Raw genomic sequence first — 26,399 nt, forward strand, 5'->3', positions numbered from 1 at the left:
ACCCGCTCATCAACCGAAATTAAAGATGAACGTTCAATGAGATAATTGAGTTGTTTTTTTATTATCGACTCATTTCAGATGCACTGTTCTGAGATTCTAAAATGTGAGGCTGTGCAACTTTTAATGCATGATAGCAAAGAAACATTTTTATAATCTGTCAAAAGGGGAAATCTAATTTCTAGCTCAGCGAAATTATAACGAGCGATTTGGGAGATTAATTGTTTGTGAACGTGAGCGTTAGTTAAGGGCCGTCAAATTGACAAACATATAGATTTATTTATTTAGATATAAAAGGCAGTTTTTTTTTACAGTATATACACTGTTCAATGACAAGAATAAGAAAATCTCTGAATTGCTACAAAATCAGTGTAAACATTTTTTTCTGGTTTGTTCACGAGACAGAAAAGAGTGCAGAGAACTTCCTGTAAACACTGCACACCTCCCTCTCACTGAATACAACACTGATACAACAAACATGGAAAGGTACAGAAGAGACGGTAATAATAAAAACGGAGATTATGCTCCGGTCTTGATTGTTGTTAGATTATACATATTCAAAGCGTATTTGTCCATGAGAAAAATCACAGACGATGCATTTTAGTGCAGTTTTTGTTGTTTTTGTGTGTCAGTTTTAAGTCCCAGGAGTCACCCACACTGATCCACAACAGACTGTATGTGTGGAATATCTATATCTGTATATCCGTATATATATCTGTATGGTTTAGATGCTGATCGACATGCCTGATCGATCATAACATGATGTTTTGTCTCATAACTCCTTAAAATGAACCTGCTTTAAAGCCATTACGACGTATTACATGCATCTATAAGCGTAATAGAGTTAAACCATTTGAGTGTTAGTGTCTTCTAATAATTCAGATGTTTCCTTTTAAAACTGTGTTTGTTTCTTCTTTGGTTTCTTCTTAACTGCCATTCCAAACAAACCGATATCTTTACGAGCGCATTATAAGATCCCATTCTGTCAAACAACATTGTGTTAACATTTCCTGGAGGCAGTATGAACCTCACTAGATATCAGTGTTTGAGCCGCGGAGCCAGATACATTTCAACAGATCGAACTAGCACATAAAAAGCTCACAGCTGCTTCCATCCAGACCACAAAGGCACATCGCTGAATTTGACATTTACAATACAACCAGATTTCCTCTCTGCCTTTAGCCAATTCCCGCTTTTCTTTGTACCGTTAATACTCCCGCCGACATACTTTATGTCCAGAACACCAGATAGTTGAATGAACAATATAGAGTTCGATTGTCTGACGCATTCTGCCCTCATGGAAACCAGGCGACTGCTGATTGGGGTTCGTTGGTTCTGGGAGGCCCATCACGAGTCCAGGTAGATGGAGTAGATCTGGTTGAGGCAGCGGTCGACGCCTCCCGCCTGGAAGAGGAAGCTGTCGTCGGAGCAGGGCGACATGGAGTAACCCCCCCCAGTCTGAGCCTGCAGCTCCTGCAGCAGGTCGAAGCCTGAAAGAAGAGCAATGCAAGGATCATTCAGAGGGTTAACGTGTGTTAATGTGTTTCCCTCCATGGAGATGAGTTATTGTGTGCAGTTAAACTACTGCAGAAGAAGAGGGGGCAACGCGATGATGTAATGAAAACAATCAAGAAAACAACTAACAAATCAACTTCTTGAGGAATGTTAAAGTCTCCTCGTTGATCCACAAAGATATTTTGAGGCCATTTTTCTCTCCAGTAGATGTTTAAGTCTCAGGGGGAAAGAGTACGTTATGATTTATTATCAAAGTGTGTTTCTGTTATTTCTTCTCGCCTTTTGTTTTTATTCAACACACCGAAGCCAATATTTTACAGTTGTTTCCTCCGTAAATGTTTCACTTTTTCTTCTCAGGTTTTTATTTCAACAGCCTGAGCACAGAGACAAAAAAAGAACCCGGAGAGAGAGAGAGAAGACCTCCCCGCCACCCATCCGGCCAATCACAGCGCAGGGGCGCCCTCGCGCCGCCGTCTCACCTGTGGGGTAAGAGGCGGAGGAGGCCGCGAAGTAGCCGGCGGGTTCGAAGCCTCCGTCGCCGTCTGGTTGTCCCGCCTTCCCCTCTGCGTAGAGGCACCCTGGGAGAAAAGCACGGAGGGAACTTCAACCCAACAGCAGGGGGGGAAAGAAAGCGGCGAGCGTCTCGCGGAGGTCGCGTACCTTGCTGCTGGGGGAACACCTGCTGGGGGTGGTAGGTCTTGTGGTATCCCTGCAGCTGGACGTCCGACGAGGAGCTCACTGGGCTGACGTCGGCGGACATGAACAGCGGCGTCGGCCCGTTTCTGTTGGCAACACAACGCCAACGCCATCATCAACATCTCTTACTTATTGGGTTTTTTTTCATTCGTGCGGGTAAACCGAGAGAAATCATCAATCTCGTTCAGCTCAGTTCAAACCCAGCGACAGGTTAAGACATTTATTTTTGTACTTATAGTTTAACACAAACACCTCTGACCCAATCAAAACCCCCTCGTGCCTCTTTACCGCGGCAGCAGCTGTGTTATTGCGCAAATACTTCAAACTCTTGTATAAGCAGCGGCGTTTACACAGGGAAGCGCTTCCACCTTGAGTGCGGGGAACGCAGTCGGGCTCCGTATCCATCGCTACGCTGCAAGAATGTGCTGACTGTGCACAAACACCCGTGACTCGACGCGGAACGAACGAGTCAGCGGAGCCAAGTGGACAAGAAGAGCGAGCACACATCTCTGCGAGGAGGTAAGTGTCTTCGCCCCCCATCCCCCCCCTTCCAATGAGGTGATATGGTGATATGTCTCTCAGGCCTTGAAGATGTACGGGACCAGATCGGTCCCCAGAGAGACAAGTGGCCTTCGTTTCCTGCTGGAAGGGCTTCAGTGGGCTTCATAAACAGGCCGGGGCCTCGTCAGGGATGCCGATTGGCCGCCGGCCCAAAGCGCCGTCTATGTTTTCTATCTGACCAGCTACAATGAAAAGGAAATGTTTGGAGATTTCGCTACGTATCTGCCATTTACCATCCCCAGGTCTCTTTATTACCCATTTCCCATGTCAAATGCTATTACGTTTAATGTAACAGCCCACACAATAAAAGCCAAAAGTAATCAGAGGGCCTTTCTGAGACCCAAACTGATATAAGTTACAGATGGCTGCGGCCTCACGAGGTAATAAAGACCAGGCGTCCTACAGGAGAATGTAAACCAAGTGGGCTTTGATATCGAACGACCGTAGAAATGAATGCTGCATCACGACGCGGAGCCCCGAGAATGCTGCAAACCCCTCCGACGGCACTGACCTTACCTCGAAACTCACATTCTTGCGACGCTGCAACAACATAGCTGGGATGTCTGAGCCATGAGTCCCCCCCCCTCCCCCTCACTCGTCTGCGTCTGTCATCACAACCCTCCGCCAAACCCCTCCGCCGCCCTCCTCGGATCCCGGATGAGAGGAATCTTGCTCGGACACTAGAGCCCGCTTGTTGCATTCCGAGGAGACGACACACGTGATGTCGAAACATTTCTGTCCAACCGGCGATTTGGATCCGATGTCAGACGGGGGCCGCCGCCGCAGAGCGAACGTCATCGCTCCTCCTTTCCGCCACAGTTCGGATAATAAGTGTTTCTGTGCGAGTGCCGTCCCGGGCTGCCGACGGACGAGCCTCAATCCCTCAAGCATTAGATAATTAAAGAGAAGTCGAAAGGGCCCGTCGCCGCCAGAGTAAACACGCGCCCGCCTATGAGGTCAGAGGCCGAAGCCGCGGAGCGCAGATGATTTACTCTCACGTCTCGTTAGGTCGTTTCGGGGGGGGGGGGGGAAAGAAAACAAGCGGCGGTCTGGTGTTGCCCTTGGCAGCCCGGCGTCGTGCGCCGCCGTCACCTGTGGGATTCTACGACATCCTCGGTGTCCGTACGGAGACCGTCAATGGACGGATTGTGCGGCGCGTCATGGAAACGCTGAGGAGGATGGAGGACGAGGGATGGAGCGTTTGTATCACTCGGAGAATCAGAAAAATGTTACTCTGGCCCTCGCCGACATTTAATGGACGGCCTGAATTGTTGCGCTAATGAAAGTCAAACTCAACGGCCAATGATTTGAGGCCGTAGTGTCTCTTTTTGTCTACTTTTATACCGGGCTAGACAAACCTTGTCTCCACATGCACATGAGTTCTGTGGCCTGCGACTACACAATCGGCGCAGCCACACGCCCACAACTGCATCTCTGCTTTATTATCAATCCCCCCGGTTTCTGAGCTCCTGCCGCTTCACACAGAGAAAAGGAGGTTTGACATATTGAGGAAAGCTTAAGCTGCTTTAAAATGTTGCTCGTGCTTACCAGATATGTCAAACGAATGAAGGTTTTACGCAGAAGAGAAAAACTGCGGTCAGTTTCCCCTATTTTTATCTTTCGTGGAAAACGGCTCCGGATGAAAACTGCCAAATGCGAATTGAATCTCTTTCAGCTCCATTGTATCGGATTGGCAGCAGAAGTTCCTGCAGCCGATAACTCAGCAGGGGGAAGAAGGGAAAATGTTCTTTTCGTATTGGGTGACTTGGATGAACTGTCCATTTAAGTTTGTCCGTAGAAACATCATTTCCACGGCAGCAGCGAAAAAGGAACCAAAAGGATGTTTTTCTTAATGCCGACTCAATGAGACAAATAATGAACCCGGCGTGCTGTTGACCAGCACTCCTGACCACCGGGAGCAGACGGCCACGTCCGCGTGTTCACTCTTCACTCAACAAGTACATAACTGATCTACCTGCGTTGATCTCCCACTCGCCCGTCTCTCATGCTCCCGGCGCTCGTCAGCGGCTTCGTGGGGCGGCTCCCCTCCAGGCCCCGGTACCCGGACGACGGGTCCGCTGATGGAGGCGGGAACCCGGGGGTTGCTCCGTCGTGGACGGAGCCGCAGTCCGAATACACACCTGGAAGGCGGAAAAAAGGTCAAGGTCGCTCCTTTGTGATTTGCGATTCCTTTATCAATTAATAGCCGAATATGAAGCGTTGTGAATTCATCACATTTGAATTATTACAATTACGCAGCTAACAAGCAACTTCTACAAGCAGCGTTTGCCTTTGGACGCACAGCTCCTCCTCGCTGCAAATAACCACGGCACGGGGAACATCGCTTAGCGGCGGCCTTCATTTAAAGAAGAGAGAAAGCCACTTGGCCCGATGACGACAGCCGGCGTCGCCATAAATCCGATATAGAGAGAAACGTTGGGCCGTTTCTGATAAGGAGAAAACCCTCTGAGGGCCTTTTCTCTTATTCAAAATGAAACACTGACATGCCTGTTTCACCCCGAATAAACAAAGCGGGTAGTGTTGCCGTTTGAGGCTTTTGCCTCAAAGTCTTCTGGGTAAAGCTGCGAGTAGTCTGAAGTAATAGACACGGACAGCTCTCCTGGACACTCTCCCCCTCTCCTGCCAAGTGAGCCTCAGCGTACCCGACAGCTTCTTGATCCCGGCTCAGCCATTGAAAGGGAAAGAAAAAGCGCTTGGCTGGAAAAGCAGGTTTGGAGAAGCTGAGGGACGAGCGGGGGGAGAGAGAGGGGGGAGAGAGGGAGGGGGAGGGGAGAGCACGCCCGCGGTCGGTGCCCGGTAATTGGACAAGGTAAACACTGGCGTGATGAAGCCACCGTCGAAAGGAGCGGGGCGAGGAGGGAGGCGGGGCGGCGGCGGCGGGGGAGGGAGGGAGGGAACGGGAGCGAAGGAGGCCACGGGAGGAGAAGGAGAGACGGGTGTGTCTGGGCCTCGTCCCCCGGGGCCTCCGCCGGTGTGCGTCCGTACCTGCGTACTCGTCTAAGCCGGGCAGAGGGGAGCCGCTCCCTTGGTGCAGATGCTGCCTCGCCAGGCAGTCGCTCAGCGCGTCCGATTCCAGCATCGCGTGCACCTGCTGAACAAACCAAGCACAAGTTCACCGCCGCTGGTGCGTGGATGTCAATTTTGGCGCATGCAGGGGGGGGGGTCGGGGAGTAATTATCTCTAAAAGCGGAATTGGACGATTTTCCGCGCGCAGCTTCATTTGTTGAAGAACAAAGACGCTTGAACCAGAGGCCCGGTTTCGCGTTTCGTCCGGCGATCCAGCTCCTCGATATCCAGAGATCTTGTGAGGCAATCTTATCCCAAGATGTACTAACCAAGGTTGAAGCAGGACAATTTACTTCATCATCGTTAACAGAGGATCCCCCCCGGGGACCAGAAGGCATCGGGAATAACTCGAAGGCCACCCGTGAACCACCAAACCGTCGTCATGGCGACGCTGACTTCGCCCAAGGGGGGAGGAAATGTACAACCAAGTGCATGTTTGGTATTAAAAGTCCTCTTCAGCTCCACAGGGTTCGACGCAGCGATGGGCGTGTCGGCCGTGTCACAACAGACACGCGCGCACACGTGTTTCTGTTTAAAGCACACGGGCACGCGCGCACGAGGCCGCGGTGTCCGTAGAGAACAAACAAGGCCCAGTCAGCGGCGAACAATAGGCTCCCGATTCGCGTGCGTACGTCCTTGTTTTTTCATTTCGACTCTTTTACGGATCTCCCAGAACCACGAGGCTCCTCGAGAGGAAGGAACCGCCTCGCACACCTTACGCGCTCCAACCTCGTCCTCCGATCGGGGGGGGAACAAACTTCCACGTTTTCGGACGGAGCCAAAAAGGCGATAAGAGGCTAAATGTTGTTCTTCGTGTGCACTTGTGATTCTTACTGTTATCTTTGTTACTGATACTCTTGGCGTTCTGGATCTTCATTTATTGATATTGCATGTTTGCACTTTTTCCTTCTTTGTAAAGCAACACAATTATATTGAATAGAAATACAGTCTGTTATTATTTGACGATGCTTCTGCGCCTCAAATATCAGTTTGGGATATTGAAGTTTTTAAAACGTGTATCTATCTTTCACAGTCGTGAATTGTGGTTTTTAAGTTTAATGTTATTCTTGAGTAAAAAGTCAGCATTTTTGCATCATTTTAAAACTGCACAGAAACCAACATTACAAAGATTAGGGTTAACCACTAGACGGACACGCAGCGCATTTGAATGCAAAATCAAATTCCAATGTAAGTTAACGGAATTTGTCTGCTTTTGAGGTCAAGGAGGTTATAAGGAAATCGCATATGGAGGCTCTGCGGTCGCTGGCTGACCACGTAGCCGCCAAGCCACTGGTCCCAGTCCAGCGGTTTGCTTTGGTCGTATATCAATCTCCAATTTCTGTCCAATGAAAACTTGATGAATCCCACAAGTAGCAATAACCCGTTTTATTGATAGCCCGCCCCATCTGATCCAACCTAATGCGTCTTTCAGAAACACAGCAGGGTTTTATGAAATCCGTCGGCGACCAGAGCAGCAAACCCCCTAAATGTCCAACACGTGAGAAGATGATTGCAGTGGTTACCTGGACCTCCCTCTCCTGAAGGCCTTTGGCCGAGTGAGCCTTGACGTGCTTTCGTAACGAGCTGGGGTCCGTGTACCGCTTGGTGCATCCTGGGATCTGACAGGCGTACGGCTTCTGCGGGCGAAACCGCCATCCCGCCGAGTCAGAGGTGGAAAAGAAGAAAAAAAAAGAGGGAGAAGGAGAGAAAACTGTGAGGGGATCGAGAAGGCAACGCTTCAGAATACTCGTGCCAGACACTTAACACGACACCGAATGCCCACGTAGACCCCCCCGAAATACGCGAAAGGTCATTCGCTTATTTCAGGTTGACGGCGGAAGAAGCGCTCAGATTTCTCATTTAGGAATGTGTGCTTAGTTTCTTCCCGCCAACGGACAAAAAGGTGCCGACTTCAGGTAATCACACAAATACCGGACTTTGTGAATCAGGCCACGACATCCACCGCCGCCACATGGTTTGTGAACACGATGTCGCGCAAAAATATGATGGGTGTTCACGAACGGCAGCAGAATTTTAAAATGAGTCACGTCCAGATGGTTTACAGATGTGCAGTAGTCCTACACAAACGCGTAGGACCAACGCGGCATTTGCACCAACGGAGACGGAGAGGACACGAAGACGAACTCGGAGGGAATATTTACCGTCCGTCTGCAGGCTCGAAGGGAGGGAGGGAGAGAGAGAAGAGTTAAGCCCGCACACGATTCCTCCCGCTCAACTCATTCGGCGATCAACTAAACGTCAGATAATCACACCTGCAATCACTGTGGAAACAAAGGACGATTGATTCCAGCAGATGGTTCGTGGATGGAGGAAACCTTTCAGGGCAGTCGAGTCGCAGTTTACATCCACGTCCGTCCAAGATGTCATCACTTCATCGTTACGTCCCATCGGATTCTTGTTAGAACGTTATGATTTGCGTGTTATTCTTGCTTTAATGCCAAAAGTGTGTTTAGTGAGGTCACGGTGACCTTTGGCCGCTTCCAGCGACCTTAATTCATTACAGTTGTTTTGCCATTAATGAAACTTTCACCAGGTGGAGCGAATTAAGTTCTTCGCGAAGAGACACACACGTGTACATCATCAAGTTGAATTAATGGAAGAAACCTTTCTGACATCCAGAGAGTTGGCAGGCTTTTTAAACGGCACAAACCCGGAACTCTTTTGAAAAGGGAAAAGCAGCTCTCTTGACAAACGTACGGTCAAGTAATAAAAATAAAACCCAAACTGCATTTCTATGAAAAGGGACGACATGAGCAAAGGTGTAGCACTCGTTTAAAGGCAGAAACGAATACGTGTGCAGATGTGACTCCGCGTGCTGTCAAACATGGAGCCAAATCTTTCTCTAAGAAACCTGTTTGTGAATAATATTCCCCCGGAGGCTAAAAAGGATAATGAAGTGTTAAACTTCATTTAACTGCTTAAAACGAGGAGGTGAATGAGCGAACACACGTGTCGGTGTGCGAGGGTTAACGTTCCCCTTTTTGACTGAAATGCGAGTCGCCGACGTCACAAAGAGAACAACTCAACTCAATATTCAGAGTTTTGCTGTTTTTTCTGGATCCGCCTTTGATTTCAACATTTGCCGAAGCCGAAGTCTTTAAAACACGGCAGGTAACAGAAACTAAGCAGGGTAAGTGAGGTGAGCATTTTCAGTCGAGACACGTTTGCATGAGACGCCTCATTTTGGAAACAAATATCTGGTAACACAGTAGTATTTATATCATTAGTAACACAATACAAGACATCCAGTCCAAGTTGAAAAAACTTGTATTGACACCAGTCTTTTCTCGGCTGGTTGTTGCACTATATTCAGCAATTATTTACATTCAGACAGTTCTGGGACACATCTGGGGGGGGAGGAGGGGGGGGGGGGGCTCAGTGATGGCGCCAGATGTGTCTGATCCTTGATTTGTGGCGCAAGACGCGAAAGCCGCTATTAGCCAGCGTGAAACCGCAAAAGGGAGAGAATAACTTTCTCCTTCTGTTGCAATAACACGAGAGCGCAACGCGCGGCTCGCTCTCACCCGTGAAATAAGAGATCTGATTTCGCCGGATTACCGCTAAGTCCTCGTCCCTTGTCAGCAGGAGTAAAAATAACTGTGGTTTACAGAGTAAATCCACAGCAGGTATGTAGTTTCGCGATCCCAGAGAATGTTCCGTGCACGCGGGAGGGACGGAGTGGCACTTCGGGTGAAGACGACCCCTGATTGCAAACTAACACCACATGCGCACACGTCACGTAGGTGTTCCGCAAGGTCGAAACACGGCACCTGCATTACCCACAGTGCAACGCAACCGCTGACAACGCATCGCTAACAGGAACACATTACTGCAGCTGTCAGGTACATAAAGTTCAATGTTTACAACATCATTAGGAATACAAGAAGCTGAAAGTTGTACTGAGCACAGTACTTACTTACTTACTTTCCCCCGTGGACGTTAAAAGGACCAAATGGGAAAGAGTCGCAACACTTGCACGACATGTTTTGTTACCTTGTGCACGCGAGGGAGCAGCGGCTAGTTTGCATTTCGAAGAAACGAGTCTCCTCGGGGGTTCCTCTCATGTTGCATCAGTGGTGGATTTCATAACATCTTTTGGCACAGAATCCTTAACTCGTCAATCGCGCCCGCCCCCCCCTCTCCCCCGGCTGATACCTTCTCCCATCCGTGTCATGATTTACGGCTGTGACGGTGGAGAAATCGGCTGCCTGGGTTATCGTGATATTCCCCCACCAGCAGTTGACATAAATAACCAGTAACGTATCATCAACGCAAGTATAAAAAGGTGGAGACAACTTGAAATCCGCTCCCAGGTCCCAGGACGAGGTGCTTTTTAAATGCGGCGTGCGATCTGTGAGGTCACTGACCGTGTCCAGATGTGTGCGCTGGTGTTTGGCCCGGTCGCTGGAGTTGCTGAAGGCTTTGAGGCATCCAGGGTGCTGGCAGATGTAGGGTTTCTCTCCCGTGTGGCTCCTCAGGTGGATCTTCAGGTTCTCCAGGCGGGAGAAGGCCTTGCAGCAGCCCTCGAACTGACCAGCACAACGCGGAACAAACACCGGTGACGTCATATTTAATATAAAACAGTCGATAAAGCACAAAGAAACCAACTGACAACTTAACGCCGGGGCCTCCAGCGGGATGGATACACATTTTACTGTGTTTATAACTTTATAAAGGTTTGACACATATTTGATACACAGTGATGAATGGGAGTACACGCAGCCTGAACCTCATTGGGACGTTTAAGTCTTTTATATTCACAGAGCTGCGGGTGTAAATCATCCATTAAACTCGCTTGCGGTGACAAAACAGATTTAAGTTCTTTTTGAAAATGTTCATCCCCTCCTACAAATTACAGTATATACAAATCCCGTGTACCTTTTAAATGTAGGTCTCGTGATAAAAACCCCTTTCTCGCATGACAGATGAGTGATGTTCAAGTCTCGTCCAACAAAAACGACTTGCAGCGCGGCGATAGATCCCGTCGTAAATTCATACATTTGGGGTTATTGAATCATAAACTTCAGGTAATGGGCTGTTTCCCAAAAAGCAAGTTGGAACAGGACCACGAGGAGGACACACACACACACACACACACACACACACACACACGCTACAAACTGCACTTCGTCAGCTGTTAACTGACAGAATAGAAACTGTCTCACATTCAATCTAAAAAGACTGAAAATCATGAATACTGTTGATTCTTTCAAGTCCAAATTAAAAAAATTCTGATCAAAACCTTCTGGATTTTCTCGAGTTAGCGAGAACATTCCAAAGAAAAAGAAATGAAAAGATGATTTTAAATGATTATAAACTATTTGGCGGAATCAACACATTTGGAATGTGTTCAATGTTTTAATGTCTGTTTATATAAAAGACCAACAAGAGGAAAAACAAATGTGCTTACGAGGTAAATTAAAATAATGAAGTGAGGGTTTTCTTTCCGAAAAGGATTAAACTGTTTAGCAATAAGCTCCACGTTCTGACGCTTGAAGTCAAATACGAGAAAACAGCGTTTCATTGAACTAATCCGGGTGTGTATGGAAACGTTCTTTTCCTTCCCCATGATCATTCCGGGGGGCTTTTATAAGGTCTCGCTAATGAGTCACTAAATGTCAGTGACCTCGTTTACTTTAATAAGTCCGTGCATAAAAAAATACTACATCGGGGTGAAATTAAACCAAGACTTGAAATCGTTTTCACAAAAAACAAAAACAGGAATTAAAAGACTCATAAAAAAATTAAAAAAACGGGCCGATGAAAGTATATAAAATATACATTAAAAAGTCAGGCACGTCACGTGAGCGGAGCTGACGAACTTGAAAGGAGAAAAGATTCATTGCCCTTTTATTCTGGTTTGTTGATTCAACGCAATAGTAACAACATTGTTTGTCCCCCGACAAAGAAACAGATTCATGAATTCTTTGAGGGAATAAAAGTCAGAGCACAACTTTATCAAAGTTCTGATACGGTTTGTGTGCGTTTTAAAGACTTCGTCATGAAAACAACAATAACAAAATAAAATGAACGCGTGTACGTGAAAGATGAAACGGCATCGAAAGGTCCAAATCGATGACGTCGGCACTTTCTGACTTCCTGCCGGAGGATCCGAGTCCTCTCCGGCTCGTCCGTCTCCTTCTCATTGATGGAAATAAATGTTTGATCTGAGACGTCAATGAAGATATTCATCATGTTTGACTAAGGAGACCTAAAGGCATCTACACATGAAGGACACGTCTGTGCCATCTATTGTGGGTTGTAAAGAGCGTTAGCAGCTGGTGTTTACAGTCTGAGTAACACTTGTCTGATCCGGGACATAACGAGCTGCTAAATGAGGCTGAATTCATTCAAACACACTGAGCACATTCATAGAGAGATCCACTTTTCCATTGCTGCACGACGAATGACTTAATTTACATTATTTGGCGTGAGCGCCTTACCAAAATAAAATGACGTTATTTGCGTTGTGAGTGTGACTTTTTTTGCGTGTGTTGCTGTTGATTTAACTTTATTAATCTGGGGGCCGGCGACTCTTTAAATATATTTAAAATCTGGCAGCGGATCAGCTCATTCAATGAGCTAATTCACTTAAGCAGTGAGGGTTTTTTTTAATTAATAATTAATAATAATAATTAATTAATGGGGTTGTGTGTGGGCTCGACAGCATCTCGTGGTCCGGTAAACTCGGTAAACTCCTCAGTTATTGAAAATAGGTCAAAACCTCGCAGGATGAATTATTTCTAAATATTGTTTCCCGAACAAATGAACAAATGGGATTTTTCTGCATGTCTTTTGAAGAAACCTCTTACTGAGCAACAATGACTTTATTTATCTGTTTTTATGTGTGAATTGCTGTGAAATTACAACGTTAACGTATCCGTTTTATCGGGCTGAACGCACCCCCCCCCCCCTCTCACCATGCACTTGTTGGGTTTCTCTCCAGAGTGGACCCTCATGTGGATGAGCAGCTTGTAGCGGGCGTTGAAGGGCTTGTGGCGCCGCACGCAGCCGGCCCAGAAGCAGGAGAACTCCTCCCCTTTGCGCTGGTCGATGTGCACCTTCTCGATGTGCCTCACCAGCTCCTCCTGGCTGCCGTAGGCGGCGCTGCAGTCGATCCAGTGGCACGGCTGGTCCCGCTGGTCCGCGCTGGGGTCCCGGCCCGCGGGCCCGCCGGGCCTCGGGAACTGAAGCGGGAACAGCGCCGCCTGCTGGCTGCCGGATTGAAACGGCTCGCCCTCGCATGGCGAGAAGTCGTCGGCGGGCTCCCGTTTCACCGGGTTGAACTCCGCCTGCATCTTGCTCTGGAGGTGAGGGGTCTTGCCGCCGCCAGGCGCATCGCAAACGGGGAGAGAGGATGCAAAAAATAAAGACGAGGACGAGGCGGAGGAGGAGAGAGAGGAGGGCGGGGAGGCGAAAGGGGGCGATGTGGCACAGCCGGTGAGCAGGTAGGGTAGAGGGAGGGACCTGTGAGCGCTGCTTTTGGGATCTGCGTGCGCAGTGAAGTCCTCCGCCGTCTTGCAGCCCAGCAGGGCGCTGAGGTCGCGGCCCAGCGAGGACAGGGACAGGGAAGTCCGCGGGAGACAGCAGACCCCCGGGCCGCTTGAGTGTACCGGGGGCTGACAGAAGCCACCGGAGGACAGCGGCGCCTGAGGGTCCTCGGCGTCCTCGAACACACTTCCGAAGCCGGGGAGGGTGAGCTGGACGTCCGGAGGGCCGAGGTCGGGGGGCCACATCTCGGCCCCCTTCTCGCTGACGTCCAAGGGATCTTCTGAGTGGAATCGATGATGCTGATTATCCGACAGACTCTTTAGGAGCCCATTTGTGGTAAAACCACCGACCGGCGTCTTTCACTTCTCGGGCGTAATGGAATCAGGTCCGATTCCAGCGGTCGGCATCGCCTCGTGTTCAGCGAGTGTAACCTGCGCTCACTTGTTCCAAACTGCTGAGTGGTCAGCTGTCATCTCTCCAGCTGCACTGCGGGAGACAGAAACCAAACCTGGATGAGTCATCTGAGCGACGAGCAGATAACACACGGGGCACAGGCAACGCACGTTCTGCAACACACCACACAACAGCTCTGGAAACCAGCGGGGGGGAGAAGTAACTGGATCCTTTCCCGAAGGAAATATACCAATGCTGAAAAGATACAAACGTTCATTGTATTAAAAATACTTCAACTGCACCAACGGAGCAACATCTGATTATTTCAAAGTTGGGTTCTTGTTTCGTCCAAAACTCAAAGACATTACATCCACAGCAAAGACAAAATGCATATCGAGGCGACTCCCACAAAGTAAAGGATCTTGGGACTTTTTCCAGCCTCTGCAGCAAATAAACAACATTTATTTCAGACGTCCAGTTGTGCTCCCCACGAGCCCGTTAACGGTCCGATGTTTAAAATACCCCTTCAAGTACAGTGCTTGAGTAAATGCACATTTCACATTCCAGCGCTCACGCGGGATTTCGTTTTTTTTTTTTTTTTTATTGCCGCGTTGCAAAGCAATGACTCAGCTGCTGCGACTGCTCTCCGAGCCCGTTGGTTTGAAACCCAACACCCCGAAAAATGGGGTCATCCTCCGAAAGTTACTGCCTCACTTCCACCCGTCGGGCCCCCCCCCCCCCCGACGGGGGCCGATGGACCAGCGGAGGTGACCATCGGGGGACGGTCCCGGACGAGAAGGGAAACCAAAAGCACACGGCCTCATTCCCGACCTTCTGGCCCCGCGGGCTTCCAGCGAGCGGCCCGCGTTGCGACGCTGCAGCGGGTGTATATTTAGTCCCCCCCCCCCCACACACACACACACACACTTTTGAGCTGCTGTAAAAGTCAGGGCTGATTCATTGCAGCGGGCATTAAGGCCTCCCCTCTGCGGCCGACAGCCAGTCGTTGTGGCAGCCGATTGCCCCGGAAACCTGGTCCAGATGCCTGGTGACAGAGGACGAGTAATGGACAACGTCTCCGGTGCTGCAGGAGAGGTCAAACAGAAGCTGCCACACACACACACACACACACACACACAGTGCAGTCAGTCATCAGACGGATTTAATGGGATCGTTATTTTACGACGCGATGAGTAAGTTCTTCTTCTGTAGTTATATTAGCCGACAAAGGAGTCGCTAAGTGTAGGTTCACGGCCAAAGTTTCCTGGTATCGTCTGGTTTACAGTTTTGGGACTTTTCCCGTAAAGCCATGAGGCCTGTGGCGGAGTTTTAATTAGAGAGGTTGCGACGTGTCTGTGTGTCAACAAGCGAAACAGCACCGATGAGTCTCGGCTATTTCTGAAACATGATTTTTGCGACCCGTTTGTTTTGAGGGATTAGAAAGACAAAATGCGAATAATCACTATATACAGATTTTTCTATAAACGAACCACGTGTCGTCATCAACTGCGACGGAGTGAAATCGAGCAGCAACATTCACCAAAAAGGGGGATTTACTTCAGCATTGTCTGCACACAAAGAACTGGTGCTAATCCAGAACGACGAGTCAGGCAGTAAAACCAAGAGAAGTGTCCCACAAAGCCGGGACCGGGCAGCGGGCTGTGTGGAATAGCTGGCTCATCCCACGTGGCGTCCTTCAAGACTCACTCGCTGAGGTTAGCTAAACACAGCTGTGGCATTTTGGGACAAGCGAATGTGGACTCGTCTCAACAATAAGCGCTTCGCTTCTTGAATTACAAACTTTTTTTGGTGCTTTTTGGTTCAAGCGAAACGTGAGCGTAGACGAAATCACAGTTTATTCGTCTTTTCCCAAATAGTCTCCAACGGAATCTCATTCTTTTCATCGGCTCATCAAATGTGTGCAAAGGCATCGGGAAAATGTGCCATTGTCATTCCGTATGCGTCCTGTGTGCTTGAGAGGGAAAATAAGTGTCGTAAATGCTGCTGGTTTAAAATGAACGTGACGTATGCCAACCCCATTTTATAGGTAGAAATCCCCGCGGCGGCAGCGCGTCTCAGCCCCGGGACAACGTGTTTGCAGGATGAACAAACTCTCATGAATGTGGCTGGCCGACCATGAAAGGAAAGCTGTGAATTGCAAAACTCGTTTCACAACTGTCGCTTGTGTTTTTAATCCCAGGAACAGGGCGAGTTGGCCGGCAGGAGAGTTTATGCTTCTCTAAATAAGTTGTTGCCTGCAGGCATTCATTTTCAAAATAGGTTAATCCTGTGCAACCACTTTGTGGGCTACGAGTGTTCCAATAAATCAAAATTGACTACTTTCTGGCTATTATCCTTTGTTTATTCAGAGGAAATTGAGTGAGCACAGCGGCCTGCTTCACTTTCTCACACTCACACACATTCACACCTCGGAAACTTGCAGGAAGACTGCAGTTTTCTACCGGGGGCGAATCACTGCGCGGTTTTAAAGATTAAACAGAGGAGTTTTTGTGGAAAACAGTATAATAAAGTAATAAAATTACAATCGTCTACACACATCGGGCCACTGAAGCTGCGTCGCACACTATTAATCACATAATAAGGATTTTTTTTTAAAGAAGCGAAGCTCCGTCTGTTTCCTCCTACGACGGCAACTCGCTTTAAAGTGGCTCTGATTGTCCGGCTGATGTTCTCACTCATCCACCACCTCCTCTTTATCACAGCACCGCGCGTTTTGACCACCGCCCAGTTTACTCCACCTTTCCTCCATCAGACGGACACGGAGCGAACGCGCACGTCCTCCCCATTGAACGCGAACCCGTGTGCTGCAAATCCTACATGAATGTCTTCCATCCAGATCAAACACACGGCTGAGTCGGGAGCACGATCCCGCCAAGGGACCAACAGCTGGAGTTTCTGTTCGGAATAAAGGCGCAGTACAAACAGCAAACGCAGAGGAGTTGTTTCTAAAAACAGACTGTACGAACATTGAAGCATTTATCCACCCTGAGGGAAGAGGCCCGACCTGCGGGCCGTTCGATTACAGGTGATCGACGCCCTTTTTTTTCCCCGCCAAATAACTGAACCGAGTGCAAAGCGATTCGTGTGAATTACGTTACGTTACATTACATGTCATTTAGCTGACGCTTTTATCCAAAGCGACGTACAATAAGTGCATTTCAACCGTAGGGTACAAACTCAGGAGAACAAGAAACAAGAAAGTGCAATTTCCTCAAATAAGCCAATTTACAATTTGCTATAGATGAGTGACGTTACAACTACAATTTAAGTGCTACAATTACGTTTGAATTAGATAAATGAGATCAAATAAACTGCCGTAGTGAGAAGCGGAGGAATAAAAGTGGAAAACAAACGTCATTAAAAGGGACGTTATATAATTGACACTTGAGGAAATTCATTTGGAGAAGACGAGTGCTGTTAATGCCAGTAGTGATAGTGAGGACCAATAGTCAATAGCACACCTGGGAATTGACAGTGAATTTATTTTATTATTTCCTCAACTTTTTTTCATGGGGAAATGTTTTTGTGCAGCACCGATTTATGTCGTCCAAGAACATAAATAACACAGAAAAGTGTACAAGTTCTATTGCCTCGTTAATCAGCGTACGTCCAACGTAAAAGACCCATAAAAGTCTGACGGCATCACATGAACATTTTCAGCAAATGGCCAAAAACCATTAAGGCGCTCGCTGCTTGGGAGCAAAGGAGGGACGTCGGTCTGGAGGGACAAAGTCCACACCGGGGACAGATGTTAGCATGAAGGGACCTGTTAGGCCCCCCCGTGATGAAAGGGTTGGCTGCACAAACAAAGCTTTTATGTCGCTCTCGAGCGCAAACCGGGGGGGTCAAAGTTGCCGACGACGGCGTTTTGCGGAAAGTAAAAGACAAATCCACGTCCTCGGCGTTTACCCGCAAAGCAAGGAGACAAGTTGTCCCTCGGATGTCCCTTGCATGTCATATTCATCACGTGTCACGGCGATCCACACGAGCCGCCGAGGCGCGTTCGCTGTGGACACGCGATTGTTAAACCCAAACGCTGATGAACGTGCTGGTTGGTAACGTTCGGTGTGTTAACATTCCTCCTTCCATCATAGCGCAGGACGCTTTGTTTTGGGGCCCGGAGGAACCTTTGGCCGCGGAGAGGCGGTTTGGGTCGGAGTGAACCCGGTGGGAGCAGGTGAAAAACACGGGCTCGTGTTGCACAAAATAAGAATGTGTTATTGAATCACCATTCGTGCGTGTCCTGCTTGAATCGCCGTTAACTTTTGACACGGCGACCCCCCCCCCCCCCCCGGGCTCTATATGGGGGGACGGGGAATGCTCCAAAAATGTAAAATCTTTTTTCTTCTTCTTCAAATTTTTTTTTCTTCACTGTTTATTTTTACTGGATGTTCGGTTTTCAGTTTTCACATGAAGGCCTTTTCTTTTCTCTCCAAACGAGTGAGCTTTGATCCGATCCTCCACGTCGGTGCATGTGACACACGGATGAAGAAGAAAAAGTACATTTAAGGAGATTCTGTACTTGAGTACAGTCCTGAGCTACTTTATTCCACTTTATTCTAGTTCTAGTTATTATTATAGTACATTTTGTGCCTCATTTATTTCACAGCCATAGTTGCTTGATATGATCAACATTTTCCCTAAATATATATGACGGTCTTTTAAAATATGATGAATTGGTGTAAATGAATGGAAGCTATTAAAACATGTACATAAAGTGGTTAAAACTGACTTCACCTGGACCACCGCGTACACATACACATCAATGCATCAGAAATAATAAGCCCATTATATTTTTTATTATAATAAGACAGTTTAAGGAGCCATTTGTTTTGCCTGGTGAGCGTTGTCCTTTTTTTTACTTTAATATTTAAGTACCACGGAGCCCAGTGAGGCGGATTCTTGGGATTTTGCCTTCCCCTGAAAGGAGCGGCGAGTGTTTCGGTCCAGCTTTAAATCACGTAAAGCATGTGAACCCCCGGCTGTGAGCAGCTGCCCGGCGCTGCTGGTGGAGGCCGTGGGTGTGTTTACAGCTCGCACTGCGCGGTTGCATCTATGTTGGCGCGGACGCGGTGGCTGTATATATTGTGAGCGCGCTTTAATGCTCCTATAGAACCTCAGAGGAGAAATCCGTTCCCTGTGAACACACACACACACACACCATGCATGTAGGTGCTGTGACACACAAGCTAAGCTAACGGTCCATAGCATCGTATTTACCTCAGAGACATGACTGGTATCAATATTATTATTTTTTTAATTCTCAAAGTCTCGTCGTCCACTCAAATCAGCTTTCCATCCGCCGACAAAGCACGTTGGAGCTCCACTATTCCCAAACGGAGCCCGGGTAGGGGCTCGGATCTCTCCGTCTTCCCCCATCGGTGCCCACCCATCCCTCGGCGTTTACACGCAGGTGTGGGTCTGTGAGAAACTTTGACGGAACGCAGATGGCAGGAAATTCCTGTCAAATGACAGCGATTCGGTCCAAACCACAAGACAGTGCGAGCAGAGCCCTTGAACCAGATACAGCAGCAGCGAAGCTCGTGGACTAAACTTGGACGCTCCGGCCTGCCAGCTTCTTGAAATAGGAGCAGCGTCGCGAGACGTCTGTTAAAACTCTTCTAATATGGACGGGGTCTGGTGTGGTGGGTACTGCCGGGCTGCAGCGGCTTCCAGAACTGGTTTTGGGTGGTATTCTGTCAGAGAAGCCTTATGAAAATAGATTATGTTTTGCATCTAGCGACGTTTTATAGCTGCGTTCAGTGCCAATGCGTCAGGCCGTATCAAGCAATGCGTCCCAGCTCTCCGCGCTGCGCTGCTTCCCTTGAGGTCGTTTTAAACAACTTCTACAGCCGCGTAGCGGTGAACGGATCAGCGGAGTTTATAGTGACTTAAAGACTGTAATGAAAATGTTATATTATTAGCCTGATAAATGAACTATTGCTGACGGCTGAGCGGACGGTTTACTATTCGCCGCGCAGCGAGGAGGCCCTGGGTTCTGCGTGGAGTTTGCATGTTCTCCCTGGGAGGCTTCTGGCTTCCTCCCAGAGGACAGAAGACGTCCTCTGTCTCATGCCTGAGGACATGCGACGGGGACTCGGATAACTGGTGACTGTGTGTGAATGTGAGGTGGTTCATCTCAGCCCCGCGATCCACTCATGGCCAATCTAGACTTAATAAACGTCATTTTCTTTTACCTTTTGACAAATTGCCCAACGGCGTGGTTTGATAGCGGCAGGTAGCAACGGCTAACTAGCTAACGCCATCGTAGCCGGCCTGCTGATGAACGAAGCAGCACTACCTTCAGTTTAAGGAGACAAACTTCTCACGTTGCTGAAGATCATTAGATGGCTACTAAAGTGCCTTTGAGCAGGACGTGTTAAAGATGTGGAGCAGCTTACGGAGGGGGGGGGGGGGGGGGGGGCTGCACATGTGAGGCCTTGGTTTTTGTGCCAGACCGCTGCTAGCAGATAACAATGGCTCTCTGCAAAAGGACAGTCAGGGGTTTTGAGGCATATTGCAAAATATATTTGGGAACAGACGGGAAGGAATGAAGCTGAGAGAGTGTGGCAAGAAGAAAATAAACAAGCGCTTATTAAATTACTAAACATTGAATTATTAACGTCCGCCTGGTGAGGCCTCGGGACGCGGACCCCTATCCGGAGGTCCGCTGTCAAAATAATGGCCGAATTGATGGTTGAGTTAAAATCTAAATATATTTATTCGTAACGACGTCACAACCTGAAATCACTAAAATAATATTCGATTGAGTAGAGACCTGAAGTTGGCCACCCAACAGACTGAGACCGGTCCGCTATAAAGGGAATCCCACTGGAGGGCCGTTTCTGGAAAAGCCCCCCCATGTGTCCTACGTCGTCCCTCCGTCATCAGTACATTCCCCCCCATCTGATTTCCTACCTCGCGTCCCCGATCGCCTTATATGGAGTCTCAGCTTCCTGCGTTCTCCACTGTTGCGCAACACATGCAAGAGAAAAGCGGTTTAAAGCTTTTAAGACGCCGTTTCTTCACAATTTCACATTTTTGTTCCAACTGGACCCCTGTGCGTCCAGCTGGGCCTCTGCATCCTCTGCAGACTGCTCTTTGATTCCATTTTCCTTTTTTTTTTTTGGTACTAAAACTTTGAAATGTAAATTCCTATTTCCTCTGGAAGCGGATGACACGAGGAAAAGCTACGTGTGCGTCTTCTCCGCCGATTCTGCGAGGCGTCCCTGATCTTCACAGATCTCCGAACCGCTCTGTTTGTTATGCTTGTATGTTGGTTTTCGGTGGCTCCCAGTAATAATATTTAAACTTTACTGCAACAGATCCCTCTACACGGTCATCTGCTACGTGAACATGGCCAAACGCTAATTCATGTAAAAACAGTACACTACGTTGCTACCGGCTGTGGCTGAAATTCCGTGTGATGTTCTCGTTCAATGAGAGCACTTCTGCTGGTTGTTGGGTGCATTTAACATCGTGCACGCTGTGATATAGTTAGTTGCATGCCGTGCTGGTGATTAATGAAGCTCTCTCGCTGTTCAGCTGCTGCAACGCGGGTCTCCCACCGAGGACCTCGGGGGCGATAAACAAATTAGCTTTATTGTGTTACCCTTTATAAAAGCACCGTGTCTTCTCCAAAATGTAAACTTTACAAGAACAGAAAAACAATCCCAGCTACTTCAGGAGGTGGACGGAGGAGGTGAAACTGTTATATATACTACATATGTATTATATGTCAACAACAGCAGCAGCTGCGCATGTAACGAGTATTATTGTACCACAAACACACACACAGAGAATGTTGCCTTTTTTCTTCTAAAATGTATTTATGTAATGTTTGTTTTTACGTGTTGATTTGAAGTTGAAGTGACGCTGTCTGCCCTGTGTTTGTATTTCACACTATTTTGACTGCCTTTAAATGCAGCGTATCAACTTGTAATGGAGTCATTTTAAATTGTGGTAATGCAAATTTGTATTAAAGGATTTGACGGATTTTCCTTCAGCTCAGTTTATAATCAAATTTAAACAAAGAGGCCAGATGCACACACACACACACACACACACACACACACACACACACACACACACACACACACATCTCTATACATTTGATTTTGATTAAAGTACCGTTAGAGCAACCCAAAGCAAGGGTCTGCAACCTTTTATAATCCCGATAATTGACGGGCCGTGGCGAGGAGAAACATTTCGGGACAAAGAGTTAAAGAGGCATTGGCCTGCAGTTAATACACACCGGGAACAATGTTGAAACAGTTACCTCGGATGCTTGCAGCGGGTCGAATTACCCAGCTGTGTCACCTTTGGGTGTTGCATAAAAAAAAATTGAAAAAAGCCCGCGCCCCCTCAGCCAGGAATAATATTTCTGAACAGCACTAAAAACGAGCTGCGCTTGAAGGGCAATCGCCGTTAATGTCCGTGAAAAGGGGGGAATGCAGCCGAGAAAAAGCAAGTGGCGAACCGTTTCATCAGCGTGAACACGGCCACCGACGTCATGAACCAGCGCGAGGAGACGATGTGACTAATTCAGACTGCAGGCTTTTTTTTTTTTCGCTGGCAAATATTTATGTAAGAGAAAGCAAATTGGTTTCTTGCCTTACACTAATAAATGCCATCTGATCGGAGCCTCTCTGTGACTTTGAACACTTAATAAAATACATTAGGTCATCTTTGTAAACACCAGCATTGAAGGGGCGTTAGTAGGAACTCTGACTATAAATGACCTGTTGGCCTCCGCGGGGGGAATCGCAGTAATAAGTCCTGTCCATCCAAATATTGCTCAAATTTTAATCAGATTAACTTAAAGTAAAAGAAGCTGTGTCTCAACAGGTGTAGTAGTAGTTATGTAAAAGTAATGTATTATTCAATTAAACTCTTTTTTTAAGGCAAATGTTAAAAGAAAACACTTTGTTTTGATATTCTGATGTTTATCTTAAATGGATTGTGTCAACGTGTCCACTTGCAGGTCTTCCTGTGGAGAAAACATGACAAAGTGCCTTCTAAGGATCTAACGATGGAGATGTAGAGAGAACGTGATGAAGTGCCTTTCAAGTGCAAAGAGAAAGTGTGATGAAATGCCTTAAAGGAGAGAGAACACAAGAACTAGTTTGGCTAATTTCTACCCGCTGCCGCCCTTAATAAGACTAATCATGATCAGTAACCTCACAACTCTGTTGCAGAATCAGTGATTTTTGCTTTTCGGTCTTCGTACTTTCACTCGCGAACCGACTAAACGTTTCAACACCGTTTGTTTACATTTTCAGAGAGTCAGCATCCTCTAAAGTTTAAAAAATGATTTGGTGATTTTCTCTCCCTGGCGTGCAATGAAGCCCAACATGCCCCGCCAGGGCAAACAAACACTTTTGGGGGCGAAACTGATGATGGCTGGCTGCTGTCTCTCCCCGCTCGTAGCGCCGCGCTCCACGGAAAACAACTCGAACAAACAATCTGAGCATCTGGTGAAATAGTCGCTGAGTATTGATCAACAAACCAATCAACCTCCCAAAGGTTTCCTACGGACCGTTTGAGCTACAGATCGTATCCTTCGTCCCTTTAATTGCCACATATTAATTAAATGATGAAATGAGCTGTGCCTCGGCGCTCACTTTACACACCTCTGTGCACTGGGGGCCGCTGGCAGGGGCCCCGTGAGCATAAAGTACGATTCCCCAGCACAAGCTCCATGTCAGGGATACCATGAGACTAATGATTAAAACAAGCCTCCTCATCTGTTTGGCTTCCAGAAAAACAGATTTCCACCCCCTGCGCAGCACTTTTCATTCCAGCAACATTACATAAATCAGTGCACTGCACTGGAAAGGAAGAGTCCCATAAGTAATAAGAGGGAAAGAAGATCACATTTGGGTAAAGGTTCACTAGTTTAGCATAACTATTAATTGCCTTCCTCGGCTCCTCGTTGCACAATCAAAACAAGTTATTGTGTAACCCGGAGAGGTACAATTAGACATGAGAACAACACACACAGCATGAAACGTGTTTCCTCTATTTAGGGACGTTTTCCCCCATTTATCCTAAACTCTAAATCCACCAAACAATGGCTCAGTGCGTGACTTTACGCGCGGGCAACGCTCACAGCGATGTCTCCTCATTCCTTCTCATCGCTTTACATCGTGATCATTGGCAAAAGAATTTTGAAGTGATCTGAGTTAAGTCAACGCTAAAAAAAAAAAGAAGAAGAAGAAGAAGAAAAAAACGTCTCCAGCGGCGCTTCGCGTCACCATGACAACGCGGCCGCTACAATGTCGCCTACGTTTGGAACGCACGAGCAGCGCGGCGAGGACGCATCGTTACCTTCGCGCTTCCAGTCGAGGTTCGCGGCGTCGTGGGTCTGCGCGCGCCGGCTGCACGCGGATTGTGCTTCCCACCGCCGTCTGCAGCGCGCGCTCACAGCGCAGCCTGCGCGGGCACACGCACGCACGCACGCACGCACGCAGAGGCGTAAACAGGGGATTCGAAGTAGCTCATTTGATCCCCTTCCTGAATGCTTCTGTAAAGCGCTTAAATTAACGAACTGCCGAAAATAAAACAAGGTTATGGTGACGTCATCCATATATGTGGCTCTGATGGGATATTTCCGGTTAAATGCTTGGTACTCTTGGATTTTATTATCAAAAGGTTTACAGCCTAAATTATAAAGACATCGAGATTCTTGCCGCAGAAAGCACCGTTTAAATCAAATAGGATGCAACCTTCACACTTCCTTCTTCTGTGGCAAATACATGTATTATCTCAAAGTCCAGGCACTTTCAACCATTCACTATTTAATTCCCCTGCAGAATGAATCAATGGGCCTGTTACTTGTTTGGTACATTTGGGTAACGTCTGGGTGATTAGTTCATTATGATCAAAACCTTAAACCTCAAATACCTCAAAATGTGTGCAAAGGGACTGAAAGTTGCTTTAAACCAAATGTATACTTGCCAAACCCTGATACACTGTGTTGTAATGATCATTTCCAGTCTGCGTTGCCTTCTGCTGACCATGTGCTGGTGAAACCTCCCCCGGTTCTGCATTAACTACAAGATGATTCTTTCCCACCTCAAATTCACTCAACTCTCAGTCCCTCCCAAAACCTCATCACATCAGAACGTGAGACACGCCGACAACCTGTCAAACGCCTGTCCATCCCTCGCACTGCAAAGATATGACACGAATAAACATATTACACAGCAAAATTACAAGTCAGAGTCGTATTTCTGATTCCCGAGATGATGCACCGAGCAGTAAACAAAAAACAAAAAAACAGATGGGCGAAAACAATTCACAAAAGAGCACATTCTCCATGGGAATAAGGGCTATTGTGTCTAACTAAATACAGAAAACAGCTGGTTTTGGTCTCTTCAGCTTTACATCGTTTCTCTCTTCCTCCTCAGGTGCAATGAACTCTTTCAGACGTGTGAGTAGACTATTTTTCCCCCAGCAGACATTCAGACGTTTAAGGAAAAAAACACAGGTGTGAATAATAACATTAATAAAGGCTCCGTTCTTTTCAAGCATCCCAGTAAAACACGACAATGTGACAGTGAGCCAACACACACAACACCGAGACTCCAAATGTGGAGCTACAAGATAATGCCTTCATTCACTTCATCATTTAGACCTGAGCTCTTCATACTGTGGCAAAATCGAAATGTCTAATACGAATAAAAAGTTTACATTTACATGTCATCCATCGTATATAATCATTAAGCAAAGAAGTTGATTAAAGGGAAACATCATTTGATCCACTTTAAAATGAACTAGAAACAGAACATGCGGATGATGAAATAAGGCACATTTTCTGACCATATTTTCTATGTGATGGATCCAATTTTTCCAATTTAAATTAGCATCAGGTTAAAATTTAAATAGCTATAAATGAGATTCAGTGAGATTATAATTAAATTGTCCTACCTTAAGACACCAGTGTGGGTGTAGAAGGAGTGGGAAACGTCTTGCTGAACTCCAATGTGAAACTTCTATCTTTAGATGAGAAACCTGAGACAGTGAATTCAGGTCATTTGCTGTCTCCCGCGCTGCAGTCAAACCAAAATCACACAACATTTAGGAAATACGAGTTATCAATAAATTCTAGGTCGGCCACAGTCGTTTATTCTGACTGTGAGGTTTTCCTGTTGCACGTAGCAACTTGATGGGACAGGACAATTCTAGTTTGATGTTTATCAAAATATGCCTGGTGTCCCCATTCATTTTTTTTTCTATAGAAGCAGCGCCACTTCCTGGTTGCACGCGGTAGTACATCAAAGATCTGTTGCTCTATTAGTCTTTATTTCCAAAAGTGCAATACATAAATATTGCGAATAAATTGACGTGTGGATAAAAATTAACAAATTTGATATTAATTCACGACTAGTAATCGTCCTGATTCGACCAAATTATTCGAGTAAGAATTGTTTATTTCCCTTTATCTTCTGGAGACAGAGGTTGTTTAGGTGGTTTAGAAATACACCATAAACATAATTACTGTAGGTTACTCAATAATGCATGATTTTTTTTTTCAAATAAAACCAAAACTTTTTCCCCCCTCTCTCTCTCTCTCTCTCTCTCTCTCTCCGAAAGAGAAATACAAGTAGCATAAG

General features: G+C 47.1%; 1 protein-coding gene across 5 annotated transcripts; it reads right to left on the reverse strand.

Annotated features, from left to right (window-relative positions):
- Positions 1–256: 256 nt before the first annotated feature.
- LOC120816296 (zinc finger protein GLIS1) lies at positions 257–25,956 on the reverse strand. 5 transcript variants are annotated; one of them, XM_078099847.1, is made up of 9 exons: positions 25,714–25,956; positions 12,798–13,849; positions 10,245–10,406; positions 7,380–7,493; positions 5,776–5,881; positions 4,745–4,910; positions 2,173–2,294; positions 1,992–2,090; positions 257–1,487 (listed from the first exon to the last, which is right to left on the reverse strand). In XM_078099847.1, exons 2-9 carry the CDS (start codon positions 13,611–13,613, stop codon positions 1,345–1,347), a joined length of 1,728 nt encoding a protein of 575 aa, XP_077955973.1. In that variant the 5' UTR covers positions 13,614–13,849; positions 25,714–25,956; the 3' UTR covers positions 257–1,344. The 5 variants fall into 5 exon arrangements, with proteins under 5 accessions (XP_077955973.1, XP_077955975.1, XP_040027761.2 ...); XM_078099849.1 differs by lacking the exon at positions 25,714–25,956 and adding an exon at positions 24,112–24,230 and having other exon boundaries at positions 5,776–5,878; positions 12,798–13,854; XM_040171827.2 differs by lacking the exon at positions 25,714–25,956 and adding an exon at positions 24,112–24,230 and having other exon boundaries at positions 12,798–13,854.
- Positions 25,957–26,399: the final 443 nt, after the last annotated feature.

This window comes from Gasterosteus aculeatus, chromosome 3 (genome assembly GCF_964276395.1).
Source record: "Gasterosteus aculeatus chromosome 3, fGasAcu3.hap1.1, whole genome shotgun sequence".
In the NCBI taxonomy this organism is placed as follows: domain Eukaryota; kingdom Metazoa; phylum Chordata; class Actinopteri; order Perciformes; family Gasterosteidae; genus Gasterosteus; species Gasterosteus aculeatus.